This window comes from Hippocampus bargibanti, linkage group LG07 (genome assembly GCF_051943395.1).
Source record: "Hippocampus bargibanti isolate YZ-2025 linkage group LG07, ASM5194339v1, whole genome shotgun sequence".
In the NCBI taxonomy this organism is placed as follows: Eukaryota; Metazoa; Chordata; class Actinopteri; order Syngnathiformes; family Syngnathidae; genus Hippocampus; species Hippocampus bargibanti.
The window spans coordinates 6,186,326-6,201,139 of record NC_142740.1 but is presented as its reverse complement, the minus strand read 5'-3'; the positions used below and the strand labels follow the sequence as shown (position 1 = coordinate 6,201,139).

At 41.1% G+C, this 14,814-nt stretch overlaps 1 protein-coding gene and 1 long non-coding RNA gene across 2 annotated transcripts in view; one reads left to right on the top strand and one right to left on the bottom strand.

The window, feature by feature from the left end:
- LOC148895285 (uncharacterized) overlaps window positions 1-2,142 on the top strand; it is an 85,191-nt gene extending 83,049 nt beyond the window's left edge. The window contains exon 3 of the long non-coding RNA XR_016115638.1: window positions 2,006-2,142. This is a non-coding gene — a long non-coding RNA (uncharacterized LOC148895285). The remainder of the gene's footprint in view (window positions 1-2,005) is intronic.
- LOC148895284 (regulator of G protein signaling 5-like) lies at window positions 670-10,901 on the bottom strand. The gene is made up of 5 exons (XM_089001674.1): window positions 10,777-10,901; window positions 6,249-6,332; window positions 6,113-6,174; window positions 4,763-4,929; window positions 670-2,249 (listed from the first exon to the last, which is right to left on the bottom strand). Exons 1-5 carry the CDS (start codon window positions 10,818-10,820, stop codon window positions 2,061-2,063), a joined length of 546 nt encoding a protein of 181 aa, XP_088857800.1. The 5' UTR covers window positions 10,821-10,901; the 3' UTR covers window positions 670-2,060.
- Between the last annotated feature and the right edge of the window lie 3,913 nt (window positions 10,902-14,814).

Genomic DNA, 14,814 nt, shown 5'->3' with positions numbered 1-14,814 from the left:
GCTGTTGAAATGTCTGCTGGATTTGGTGCGCATGGATCGGTAGCGCCTGCCTGAGGGGAGTAGCTGGAAAAGGTGGTGGGCAGGGTGCGGAGGGTCCAGTAGGATTTTCCGCGCCCTAGTTTGGATTCTTGCAGTGTGCAAGTCCTCGAGAGTGGGTAGGGCGGTGCCAATGATTTTATCTATGTATTGTCTATTTGTTATGTGTTATCTATTTACCTAGCTAGCTATTAGTTATCTATTAGCTAGCTAGCTAACTTTCTACCTATTTGAGTTATTCCGAGTTGAGTGAACGCTGGCGCCTGTGGCTGCCGCGGCTCACCCACAGCTTATCACCCTTATCCTGTGACTGTAAAGTGACCTTGATAGTTTTGAAAGGCGCTTAGAAATGAAATGTATTATTATTATTATTCCTGGTGGATTCCGAGGCGTTCCCAGGCCAGCAGGGTGACTTCATCTCTCCAGCGTGTCCTGGGTCATCCCTGGGGTCTTCACCCTGGAACACCTCACCAGGGAGGCGTCCTAATCAGATGCCCGAGCCACCTCGTCTGGCTCCTCTCTATGTGGAGTCTGAGCCCTTCCCGGATGAGCGAGCTTCTCATCTTATCTCGAAGAGAAAACCCGGACACTTTCGTTTCGGCCGCTTAGCACGGACAATGACAACGGAAACAATTGAGCATGACAACTTTATTTGTCGGCGTGTAAAAATACAAGCTTCATATCTGAATATATTATGTTGCACACGCTTCACTTAAAAATGGCTAAAATCCGGCCTCGTAAATACAAAATTATCATTGCGTGCAATTTATTTGGTCGCAAACAGTGCTGGACTTTTAAAAAGTGCTTTTCCATTTCTCGCAATCTTCTGCGGTGGCCATTTTGTTTTTGGTATCTTTTCAAATGATCTTTCTTGCTAGCTATCTGGTAGCTATCTATTAGCTCGCTAGCTTTCTATCCAGGTTACTTAGGTATCTATTAGCTGTCTATTAGCGAGCTAGCTTTCTATCTGAGTTACTTCCAGGTTGAGTGAAGGCCTAGCTAGCTATCTATTAGCTCGCTAGCTTTCTATCCAAGTTACCTAGCTATCTATTTGCTGTCTATTAGCTCACTAGCTTTCGATCTGAGTTACTTCCAGGTTGAGTGAAGGCCTAGCTAGCTAGCTGTTAGCTATCTATTAGCTATCTGGTAGCTATCTATTAGCTATCTGGTAGCTATCTATTAGCTAGCTTGCTTTCTATCCAGGTTACTTAGGTATCTATTAGCTGTCTATTAGCGAGCTAGCTTTCTATCTGAGTTACTTCCGGGTTGAGTGAAGGCGTAGCTAGCTATCTGTTAGCTATCTATTAGCTCTCTAGCTTTCTATCCAAGTTACCTAGCTATCTATTTGCTGTCTATTAGCTCACGAGCTTTCGATCTGAGTTACTTCCAGGTTGAGTGAAGGCCTAGCTAGCTAGCTGTTAGCTATCTATTAGCTATCTGGTAGCTATCAGCTAGCTAGCTTTCTATCCAGGTTACTTAGGTATCTATTAGCTGTCTATTAGCGAGCTAGCGTTCTATCTGAGTTACTTCCGGGTTGAATGAAGGCCTAGCTAGCTATCTGTTAGCTATCTATTAGCTCGCTAGCATTCTATCCAAGTTACCTAGCTATCTATTTGCTGTCTATTAGCTCACGAGCTTTCGATCTGAGTTACTTCCAGGTTGAGTGAAGGCCTAGCTAGCTAGCTTTTAGCTATCTATTAGCTAGCTAGCTTTCTATCCGAGTTACTTAGCTATCTATTGGCTACCTATTAGCTAGCTAGCTTTCTGTCTATTTGAGGTACTTCCGGGTTGAGTGAACACTGGCGCATGTGGCTGCCGCTGCTCACCCACAGAAAAACTTTTGAAAGGTGCTTATAAATGAAATGTATTATTATTATTATTTCTGTTAATACCATCGATCTTTCATGACCACCTTTTCATTGAAATTCCAATGGGGTGACAGTAATCCCACATTTTCTTTCTCTTCCAGACTGCGAGGACGTTGACGAAAGGACACGACCTTTGACCCTGGGTACGCCTTCCTTTCAGGCCTTCTTGACGCTCTGCTTGGCTTCGCTGACGAGGTCCCTGAAGGCCGGTGAGCGCAGGAAGCGCGGGTAGCAGTCTTTGGCCATGAGCATGTAGATCTTGTGCTGCGCTTGATCGAAGCAGTACGGGGACGGCGAATGCAAGTTGGCCTTGGTGATGTCGCGGGTTTCGTAGTCAATGTTAATCTGCGGATAAAAAAACGGCGACAAAAAGGTTAAACCGGATGTGTCGTGGATAGCTCGGCAATGATGTTAAAATCCCGTCGCTGTTGCCTAAAATAGAACATTTGCGCCAAGTCATGTGAGGCCATTTTGATCCTGTCTGGAGGAAATCGAAATCTGGATGCCACAAAACTGTTTGAATTTCAATGAAAAAAAATAAGACTTAAAGGACAACCGACACCATTTTTTTGTGCATAGCATCTAAAATACCCAAAACACGCAGGCCGATATTTTTAGTTATATGCAAAACAGCAATAAAAGTGACTTAAAGTGTCCAAAAACGACTTCAAAATGAAACCGGTATTGGCCAGTTTCAGAAGGTCCCGCCCCCTTCTTCGTGACGTCACGCCAGGACGTCGTGCCTTGCTCGAGGATCAAAACAATGGCTTCAAATTCGGTGAAGATGCTTTCTTGTTACTCATCCAGTTATGATTGAAATAGTTCTGAAGAGGAAAGCATACATGTTTGCAATCGATTAAAGAAGTCCAATTGGAGCCGTCAGGACTCCAATGTAGCGTCCCAGAAAAGGCACAAGATGGCACCTGAGCTCCGTTGGAAATTGGATAATTTGTCTGCTGGGAATTTGTGTCAACTAGTATCAAATAGTAGTCTTGTTGCAACACGCAACGATTCACCATCGCATTATTTGTGTTTTGCTTCTAATTTCGCCATCAACACAAAGTTTTCAGACCGAACAAAGTACCCAAAATGCATTGTGTGTCGCTTTCTCGGTCAGGGGCGTTCCTGACGTGACGTCACATCTGGAATCGTCGGCAACTCGAAAACAAGACTTCCTGAATATTCAGCGTGAGTCTTAAAAGGTAAAATAGAGCTAAATGCTGTGGAATCTTTGTCAAATACGCTCAGTAGAAGTCATTTCAAGTGATTTTGCAAATTATGGACACGACTTGTCCGGAGGCGTCGGTTGTCCTTTAAATGTTGCAGTTTGGTCCAAGTGGCTACAGCCCATCCTGATTCCTTATGTGAAACCAAAAAAAAATCTCAAACTAATCTAAACTAATTTAATCTAATCTAATTTAAACTGGACAGTGATTTGAAATTGGAGTAGTAGACAGGTGCCATTGTCAAATCGAGCCTATTTATTTATCTATTTATCTGTTTATTCATGTATGTATTTATTTATTCATTCATTTGTTTATTTGTTCATTTATTTGTTCATTTATTTATTTAGGTATGTGTTTATTTATTTGTTCATTTATTTATTTGCATATTCATGTGTTCATTTATTGAGTTGTGTATTCTTTTGGAGACTATTTGTTTGCCTCCTTATTTATTTATGTATTTATTTATTTATGTGTGTGTTGTGTTCATTGTTAGAATATTTATTTATTTACTTTTTGCCCCTTGTTTATTTATTTCTGTATTTATTTACCAATTTTTCCCCCTTATTTATTTATTACTGTATTTATTTCTGTATTTTATTTATTTGTGTATGTATGTATGTATGTATGTATGTATGTATGTATGTATGTATGTATGTATGCGTGTATGTATGTATGTATGTAATTATGTATGTATGCGTGTATGCATGTATGTATGTATGTATGTATGTATGTATGTATGTATGTATGTATGTATGTATGTATGTATGTATGTATGTATGTATGTATGTATGTATGTATGTATGTATGTATGCGTGTATGTATGCGTGTATGTATGTATGTATGTATGTATGTATGTATGCGTGTATGCATGTATGTATGTATGTATGTATGTATGTATGTATGTATGTATGTATGTGTGTATGCGTGTATGTATGTATGTATGTATGTATGTATGTATGCGTGTATGCATGTATGTATGTATGTATGTATGTATGTATGTATGTATGTATGTATGTATGTATGTATGTATGTATGTAGGTATGTATGCAGGTATGTATGTATTTATTTATTTATTTGTTTATGTACCTGTTTCTTTATTTATTTATCTATTTGCTTATTTGTGTATTCAGTTGTTAGAGGCGCTGATAAATGAAATGTATTATAAATAAAGGTATAAATAAAAAGGAATAAAGGAATAAAGGTATTCTGATTCTGATTCTGATTATTATTATTATTATTATTATTTGCTTATTTATCTACTTGTTTTCCCCTTGTTTATTGATTTATGTATTTAGTAATTTATTTATTTATTGATAGTTTATTAATTATTATTAATATGCTTAGAGATACATTCGTCACATTTTGGCCAAATTACTGTAACCCATTTGACTTTAGAGTCAGCCGATCCTCCATCAAGCATCTCCAGTTGATCCAGAACGCCGCCGTTCACTACTGTGACTCTGGCGTCCATTGCCTGGCCATATCTTTCAAAGTCGCCATTTTGACTCTTCAGTTGGATTCTTTTATTGCTTTCTTTGTCCTCAATTGTCTTTGAATGGATTGTTGTATCCAGCTGTTGTTGTTTCAAATTCCCAGAGAAATCCACTTGTAGGAAGGGATGGCGTTAGTTACCTCACGCGGGGCGTCGCTGCCGATGAATTCGTTGTAGATTTTCTGCGCTTTGGCGGGTAGTTTGGCGCGACATTTGGTACTCCTGTAATCTTCGCACGCAAAGTAGAAGGCGATGTTCTCTTCGCTGAATTCGGATAATAAGAAGGCGGTGAAAGCACACAATCCACCTGAAAGGAAAAATGGAGGAAATTCAATTAAGACGGGCAGGCGCAAAATGGTGGACGTGTTTATCTGTAAGATGCATCGGTTACTCTTTTAACGCATTCACTGCCAACCCTGAATTTAATCGGCTATTGAAAAGAAGTTCAGGGATACCTCGGTTTATGAACGTTAAATGTATGATCATTTTACCTTGGCATATGAACTATTTTTCGGGATACACACGGAGCCTGTTCTCCTAACAAGAAAATGGCAGCAGGCTTGTTTTGGTCCTCTATTCCCCGCCCCCAGTTGTCAGTTAAAGCCACGTGATTGGTCAAGAACGCCGGAGTGACGGAGAGGGGGGGGGGGTTTAAAGGCAGAGAGAGAGTGAGGCCATTCTCCAAAAAAAGAAAATGGCACCCGACTTTTTTGTCCTCTATTACCCGCCCCCAGTCTTCGGTAAAAGCCACATGATTGGTCAATAACGCAGCAGTAAGGGGAGGTGGTTTAAAGAGACAGGCGGACGACAGAAAGAGCGTGAGAAAATGGATAGAAAACAGTGAAATTTGGACTCCTTTCAACTTTGATAGTTGAAAGGCAGCTTGTAGACTGCAAGGTTAAAATTCCTATTAATCAGGCTCCACAAATAAACCGCACAAGCCATCTGTAAGCCATCAACGACCATCACAAAGGTCAATAAAACCACTTTATTATACAGTACAGCAAACTGTATGTAGCCGGCTCGCTAGCTATCTGGCTAGCTCTCTATTAAATATCTAGCTGGCTAGCCAGCTAGATATTAGCTGAACGCTGGCGCGTGTGGCTGCCGCTCCTCAAAGGCGCTTATAAATGACATGTATTATTATTATTATTATTACTATTATTATTATTATTATTATTATGTTAATGAGGTAATAGCCGAGCAAATGAGGCAAAGTGTCCTTGAGAGTTTTGAAAGGCGCTTAGAAATTAAATGTATTATTATAATTATTATTATACATATATATGTATATGGCCAGGGCTACCAGCAAAATTTTAGTTCGATGACGAAGCTTTTCGGATGAGGATCGAAACATCCGACACCTTGAACGAAGTACAAATAACTGCTGAAGAATCATTTTCATCGAAATTCAGGAATGGCACTCCACGTTATATTTTTCAACACCCGAATAATATCCGTCCGAGGACGTGGGTAACAGATTTCCGTACATTTACTGGACAGGAGCTGTTCAAACGATCCTTTCCACCTCAGGCATTCTTCCAGCGTCGGCCTAAAAAATAAACATCCTGTTGTTAGATTTCATCAAATTTCACCACCAGCGACGCTGACTTTGGGCCGCCATACTTGTTCCTCGCCATTTTACAGCTGAACGGATTCCATTCGGACTTGTTCAGCACGCTTCCCAGTCTGGCTTTCAGATCTTTGGCCCTGCGCAGAGGAAAAACACCAAGGTCGGACCCAGTTGCTATGCGACCTTGAGCGCTTCTCCGAGCGATCATTTGTCATCTGCGACAATAATTCTTAATTCCAAACCCATTTAGCTTATTTAGCGCAGTGAGGCGAAGCTAAACCATCCATGTAAACATTATCCAGTGGCATGCTAGTGTTAGGTTAAAATATTTCAAGCTAATGCTAGCGTTAACAGTTACCTTTTAAAATGCAAACCATTATAAATGGTTAAAATATTACAAGCTAATATTAGCGTTAACAGTTACATTTTAAAATTTAAACAATTATAAATGGTTAAAATATTACAAGCTAATGTTAGCGTTAACAGTTACCTTTTAAAATTCAAACTATTATACATGGTTAAAAATATGACAAGCTAATATTAGCATTAACAGTTACCTTTAAAATTCGAACTGTTATAAATGGTTAAAATATTACAAGCTAAGATTAGCATTAACAGTTACCTATAAAATTCTTACCATTATAAATGGTTAAAATATTACAAGCTAATATTACCATTTACAGTTCCCTATAGAATTCTAACCATTATAAATGACTAAAATATCTTCTTTTCCTTTCGGCTTTTCCTTTCAGGGGTCGCCACAGCGAATCAATGTCCTCCATCTATCCCGGTTTTGTGCATCCTCTTCTCTCACACCTGCTACCTTCATATCCTCTTTGACCACATCCATAAACCTCCTCTTCGGTCTTCCTCTCGGTCTCCTGCCTGGCAGTTCAAGACTCAGCATCCTTCTCCCGATATGGTCACTGTCTCTCCTCTGGACATGTCCAAACCATCTCAGTCTGACTTTCTCTCCAAAGCCTCTAATATGAGTTGTCCCTCTAAAGGACTCATTCCTGATCCTATCCAACCTGGTCACTCCCAAAGAAAACCTCAACATCTTCAGCTCTGCTACCTCCAGCTCTGCTTCCTGTCTTTTCTTCAGTGGCACTGTCTCCAGTCCAAACATCATGGCTGGTCTCACCACTGTTTTATACACTTTTCCTTTCATCCTAGCTGAAACCCTTCTATCACACATCACACCTGACATTTTTCTCCAGCCGCTCCAGCCTGCCTGGACACGCTTCTTCACCTCTTTTCCACACTCTCCATTGCTCTGGACAGTTGACCCCAAGTACTTAAAATCCTTCACCTTTTTTATCTCTTCTCCTTGTCGCATCACTCTTCTCACTCTCATTCACACACATATATTCCGTCTTGCTGCGACTGATCTTCATTCCTCTCCTTTCCAGGGCATATCTCCACATCTCTAGTTTCTCCACCACCTGTTCCCCGTTCTTGCTACAGATCACAATGTCATCTGCAAACATCATGGTCCAAGGAGATTCTTGTCTAACATCGTCTGTCAGCCTGTCCATCACCATAGCAAACAAGAAGGGGCTCAGAGCTGACCCCTGGTGGAGTCCCACCTCCACCTTGAATTCCTCAGTCATACCGACAGCACACCTCACAACTGTCTTCCAGTCACGATACATGTCTTGCACCGCTCTAACATACTTTTCCGTCACTCCAGACTTCCTCATGCAATGCCACAGCTCTTCTCTGGGCACCCTGTCATACGCTTTCTCCAGATCTACAAAGACACAATGCAATTCCTTCTGACCTTCTCTGTACTTCTCTATCAGCATTCTTCAAGCAAACACTGCATCTGTCGTACTCTTTTTTTGGCATGAAGCCATACTGCTGCTCACAAATGTTCACTTCTGCTCTTAGTCTAGCTTCAACTACTCTTTCCCAGAGTTTCATTGTATGGCTCATCAACTTTATTCCTCTCTAATTAGTACAACTCTGCATATCTCCTTTGTTCTTAAAAATGGCCACGAGTACACTTGGTCTCCATTCTTCAGGCATCTGTTCACCATCTAAGATCTTGTTGAATAACCCAGTCAGGAACACCACCGCCACCTCTCCAAGACACTTCCATACCTCGATGGGTAAATCATCAGGCCCGAGTGCCTTTCCCCCCTTCATCTTCTTCAGCGCCCTCCTCACTTCATCCTTGCTAATGCTTGCTACGTCTTGGTCCACAACAGTCACGTCTTCTACTCTTTGTTCCTTCTCATTCTCCTCATTCATCAATTCTTCAAAGTACTCTTTCCATCTTGCCATCACACTACTGGCACCTGTTAATACATTGCCATCTCTATCCTTAATCACCCGAACCTGCTGCAGGTCCTTACCATCTTTGTCTCTCTGTCTCGCCAGCCTGTAAAGATCAGTCTCACCTTCCTTGCTGTCCAGCCGAGCATACAAGTCATTGTAGGCCTCTTGTTTGGCCTTTGCCACCTTCACTTTAACCGTGCGCTGCATCTCCTTGTACTGCTGTCTACTCTCGTCCGTCCTCTCACTGTCCCACTTCTTTGCTAACCTCTTTCTTTGTATACACTCCTGCACCTCCCCATTCCACCACCAAGTCTCCTTATCTGCCTTTCTTCCACTCGATACACCAAGTACTTTCCGACCCGTGTCTCTGATTATGTTCCCTGTAGTTTGCCACTCATCTGGAACGACCTCTTGCCCACCCAGTGCTTGTCTTACCTCCTTCCTAAATATCATGCAACACTCTTCCTTTTTCAACATCCACCATTTTGTCTTCACTTCAGCCTTTGGGTTCTTCATCTTCCTCACTGCCAACGTCATCCTACACACCACCAACCTATGCTGTCTGGCTACACTCTCACCAACCACTACTTTGCAGTCACTGATTTCCTTTAGATGGCGCCGTTGACACAAAATGTAGTCAACCTGTGTACTTCTAACTCCACTCTTATAGGTCACCCTATGTTCCTGTCTCTTCTGAAAGAAAGTATTCACAATAGCCATTTCCATTCTCTTAGCAAAGTCAACCACCATCTGTCCTTCAGCGTTCCTCATCTGGAGTCCAAACCTGCCCATCACCTCCACATCATCTTTGTTTCCTGCGCCAACATGTCCATTGAAGTCTCCACCAATTACAACCCTCTCACTTCTCAGGATGTTCTGTATGACTTCATCAAAGTCCAACCAAAATGTCTCCTTCTCCACCAGCTCACATCCTACTTGTGGGGCATACCCACAAACAACATTGAACATCACACCTCCAATTTCTAGCTTCAGACTCATCATTCTATCTGATACTCTTTTTACTTCTAAGACATTCCTAACAAACTCCTCTTTTAAGATAAGCCCAACTCCATTTCTCTTTCTGTCTTCACCATGATAGAACAACTTAAACCCTGACCCTAAGCTTCTAACCTTGCTCCCTTTCCACCTGGTCTCCTGGACACACAGTATGTCTACCTTCCTTCTCTGCATCATGTCAACCAGCTCTCTACCTTCACCTGTCATTGTTCCTACATTCAAAGTTGTATACTCTTGGCGTTCCATTTCTGTCTTTTCCTCCGGGCACTCCTCCCTCCTCTCCTTCTTCGACCAACAGTAGTCCATTTTCCACTGGCACCCTGAAGGTCAACAGTACTGATGGCGGCCGTTGTTAACCCGGGCCTCGACTGATCCGGTATGGGATTCAGAGGTTTGATTCGCATATTTGTTTTGGCAAATTATTTTACGTCGGGTGTCCTTCCTGACACAACCCTCTGTATTTATCCGGGCTTGGGACAAGACACTGGCTTGTGCCCCCTTGTGGCTACATTATTATAAATGGCTAAAATATAATAATAATAATAATAATAATAATAATAATAATAATAATAATAATAATAATAATAATAATAATAATAATAATAATAATACATTTCACTTATAAGCGCCTTTCAAAACTCTCAAGGTCACTTTTTACAGCTATTAGCATTAACAATTACCTTTAAAATTCTAACAATTATAAAGGGTTAAAATATTACCAGCTAATGCTAGCGTTAACAGTTACCTTTTAAAATTCTAACCATTATAAATGGTTAAAATATTACAAGCTAATATTAGCGTTAATAGTTACCTTTAAAATTGAAACAATGATAAATGGTTAAAATATTGCTAGCTAATAATAGCATTCACAGTTACCTTTAAAATTCTGACCATTATAAATGGTTAAAATATTGCAAGCTAATGTTAGCATTAACAGTTACCTTTTGAAATTCTAACAGACATAAATGGTTAAAATATTACAAGCTAATATTAGCATTAACAGTTACCTTTAAAATTCAAACAATTATAAATGGTTAAAATATTACAAGCTAATATTAGCGTGAACTGTTCCCTTTAAAATTCTAACACTTATAAATGGATAAAATATTACAAGCTAATATTAGCATTCACAGTTACCTTTCAAATGCTGACCATTATAAATGGTTAAAATATTACAAGCTAATATTAGCATGAACAGTTACCTTTAAAATTCTAACCATTATAAATGTATATATTTCCTACACTAGTAATGCCTCCATTTTTTGACGAATCTCCGCGTACCTTTCCAAGCAGCAGGTGGGCATGGATGCTCGTCCTTTACACATGACGGCGGCTTCGACGGTGGGCGCTTTGTAGTCTCGTCGCTATCGGTTAGCGGCTTGAAATAATATCCTCCGATTATCTGCACGGTAGACTGCCGACAGAGAGAGAGGGGAAGCTCTTTTATAGTATTTGCCCTCCGCCAGGCTCCCATGTGTCATCAGAGCTTGCAGCCAATCGGAGAAGGCGAATGAGCGAGAGTCACTATGGGAGGGGGTGAGGGGGAGGGGCATTGAAATTTTAATCTAATGATTCGTGAAGGATGTCAAAGATGGTGTTAATCAACATGTCCACGTCCCGCCAATCGGTTTTAAAGCACATTTGGTCTCCAAGGGGCTTGGGGGGGGGGGGGGGGGGGGGGCACACTTGAAGGACTATCTATTTGCTATCTAACTAGCGAGCTGGCTACCTAGCTAGGTATCTATTTGCTATCTATTTCTCATCCCTGAATTTTATTTTTAATGAGAACTGTGAAACAACTATGGTATGTCCTGCATGTAATTATTTTTTTTCTTAAACATTCGCTAGCTTTCTATCTATTTGAGTTACTTCGGGGTTGAGTGAACGCTGGCGCGTGTGGCTGCCGCTGCTCACCCGCAGAAATACTCTATGATGTGACTGTAAAGTGACCTTGAGAGTTTTGAAAGGCACTAAGAAATGAAATTTATTATTATTATTATTATTATTATTATTATTATTATTTGCTATGTATTCGCTATCTAACTAGCTCGCTGGCTACCTAGCTAGCTAGCTATTTGCTATCTATTTGCAATCTATTTGCTATCTAACTAGCTAGCTGGCTACCTAGCCAGCTAGCTATTTGCTATCTATTCACTAGCTAACTAGCTAGCTGGCTACATAGCTAGCTATCTATTTGCTATCTATTCGCTATTTGACTAGCTCGCTGGTTGCCTAGCTAGTTATCTATTTACGATCTATTTTCTATCTATTCGATATCTTACTAGCTGGCTGGCTACCTAACTAGCTATCTATTTGCTATATATTTGCTATCTATTCGCTATTTAACTAGCCGCGTTTTCGATTGAATACTAGTATATACAATTGTTTACACTTCATTGATAAATGTGATCACTTTTAGTGTCATTTTTATCATTTTATATTTCGTATGATCCATTTTTATGACTGTATAACTGTTTACTGTACAGTTCATTTATAAATGTTATATTTACCTTGTAGTGTCGTTTTTATCATTTTACAGTACTATCGGAGATTTTGCCGAGACAGTATCTGCACTGTATCACTACTGTATTGAGTGTAGTCACGCAGTAGATTGCTGTGCGAGTGTGTGACATGCTGGCTGGCTAAAAATGTAGTACACGTTGCCGGCTGCTTGCGCGTTGCGCTGCAGGCGCTCGTGGTCGTAAGTGCGAGTGGTCGTAACTCGGATCTTGTAGATCTGCAGTACATATACACCTAAAAGCTAGCTACCACTCCTTTGACGACAGTGAGGTTAAAATTTTAGCGAAAGAAAATAGATGCTTTGAAAGGGGGGTTAAGGAAGCCATTTTTGCCAAACACCAAAACCCTTCACTAAATCGCCATGCTGGTTTGAGGTTCAATTTCGAGCGTGCTCACAACAGACTTCTTCGATCGTTACCATATAGGCTTAGTCGTGCCGATGAGGTGATACCAGAACGAATGTCCGCCACATCTGTCCATTACGGATATATATAGGGCTACCAGCACAACTTTATCTCGCTGATGAAGCTTTTCGGATGAGGACCCAAACGCCCGGCACCTTCAAAGAAGTCCAGATGACTGCTGAAGAAACCTTTTCATCGATGGACCGACCACTCCTGTACGACTGAGCCCCTACACTGACATTTAACAGACCAGAGTTGCGACATTAAAGCATCAGCAGAAAGCTTGGGGACACGACCCGAGTTGCTTCGTCCCCGCTCCACTTCAGTCCAACTCAGTTCGCATACTGAGACCTTGCTTTAGCCCATTCGGGCTTTTGATAGAACCTCCTAAGCCGATGCAACCTGAAATCACCTTTGCTGATATTGGTGGCAGTGAAAAGCTGTTATTTTGGGCTCCGTTAGAATGAATTGGCTGGGGAGGTGGTTGTGGGTCTCATTGGGAGCTCAGCGTGCCCCCTTTTTTTTTTTTTGCTAATCCCATCAAATGCAAAAAGCGAGAAGGATGCGCTGAGGTGAGCGCTTGCTTGAAATATTCTTTTGCCTCGCGAGCTTTTGTTGCCAGACTCCAATCGCATTAGCGCCGCGCTAGCGCGCTTCCTCCCGGGCAGGCTCCGAAATTGAAAAAGTAAAAAAGAAAAGAGATCATAAGGACGCATTTTTTACGAAGTTAGCGGATAATACCTGATATGAACCTAAGAGCCTTCTTGTTCCACTGCAAAAATAAGTCGGGAAACACATTGCGCGGTCTCTGGGCTAAGATTTTGCTCTACTTATAGCTAGCTAGCGGCTAACTGATGCGGTGACACGCCCACTGTACGGTCGAACCTGGCCGCAACGTACCTGGAGGAACATCACCGACCTGTTCCGTGATAACGGCGCGTTCCTCGTAAGCATTTCAGGTATTTTTAAAACAGACAAGCTAGCTAGCTAGCTAGCATCTTGTTGCCCACTAATATGAAGACACACCCAGCTAGATAGTGACTAGATAACTAACTGGATAGCTGGCTAGCCAGCCAGCCAGATAGCTAATAAATAGCAAATAGCTAGCTAATAATAATAATAATAATAATAAATTTCACTTATGCGCGCCTTTCAAAACTCTCAAGGTCACTTGACAGTCACAGGATAGGTTTTTTTTCTGTGGGTGTGCAGCGGCAGCCGCACGCGCCAGTGTTCACTCAACCCGGAAGTAACACAAATAGATAGAACGCTAGCTAGCCAATCGATAGCCAACAGATACCTAGCTAGATAGCCAGCCAGCTAGATAGTGAATAGATAACTAACTAGATAGCTAGGTAGCCAGCCAGCCAGATAGCTAATAGATATCTAATAGCTAGCAAATAATAATAATAATAATAATAATAATAATAATAATAATAATAATAATAATAATAATAATAAAACATTTCATGTATAAGTGCCTTTCAAAACTCTCAAGGTCACTTTACAGTGACAGGATATTTTTTTTTGTGGGTGAGCAGCGGCAGCCACACGCACCAGCGTTCACTCAACCCAGAAGTAACTCAAATAGATAGAAAGCTAGCTAGCCAATAGATACCTATTAGCTAGCTAGATAGAGAGATAGACAGCCAGCTAGATAGCTTTATAGCCAATAGATAGCTAGCTAGATAGCCGACCAGGGAGCTAGATAGCAAATAGCTAACTAGCGAGCTAGCTAGCTAGATAGCTGGATAGCTAGATCAATAACCCAGGAACTTTTGGAAAAAATGCAGTATTTTCGGTGCACCCTATAGTCCGGAAAATATGGTACATTTCCGTTTTTATAGCATAGAGCGATGTACGACACTACATTGCAGGATGAGGGAAATTTGGTTCGCCGTCGCTACGCTGGTTTGGCAGAGGTTTGGCGTCCCCTGCCGGCAGTAAAAGACAATCATCCTGTGCTCCAGCCTTTGTTCACAGTTTCCGAATAAACATCTCTGACCGATGGGCCCGCGAAGATTACAACAACAACAAAAAAAACTCAAGGGTTCAACCAAACGTATGTCGAAAGCAAATAGGAGAATACATTGGGGAGACTAAACAAATTGTCAAAAAAAGACTATTAACATGGCAGGGATAATACTAGTGGGCCTCAATCGGCAGCACAAAGAAAATAGATGCTTTGAAAGGGGAGTAAAAGAAGCAAACAGCAAAACCCTTCACAAAATCGCCATGGTGGGGTTCAATTTGGATTGTTGCTACAACCGACTTCTTAGGCAACATAACTTTGCAAATTTCCCCATTGCGGGACGAATAAATGTTTTATGATTCTGATTCCTGATAGGCTTAGTTATGCTGATGTGGTGATACCAGATCAAATGGGGCAATCAGG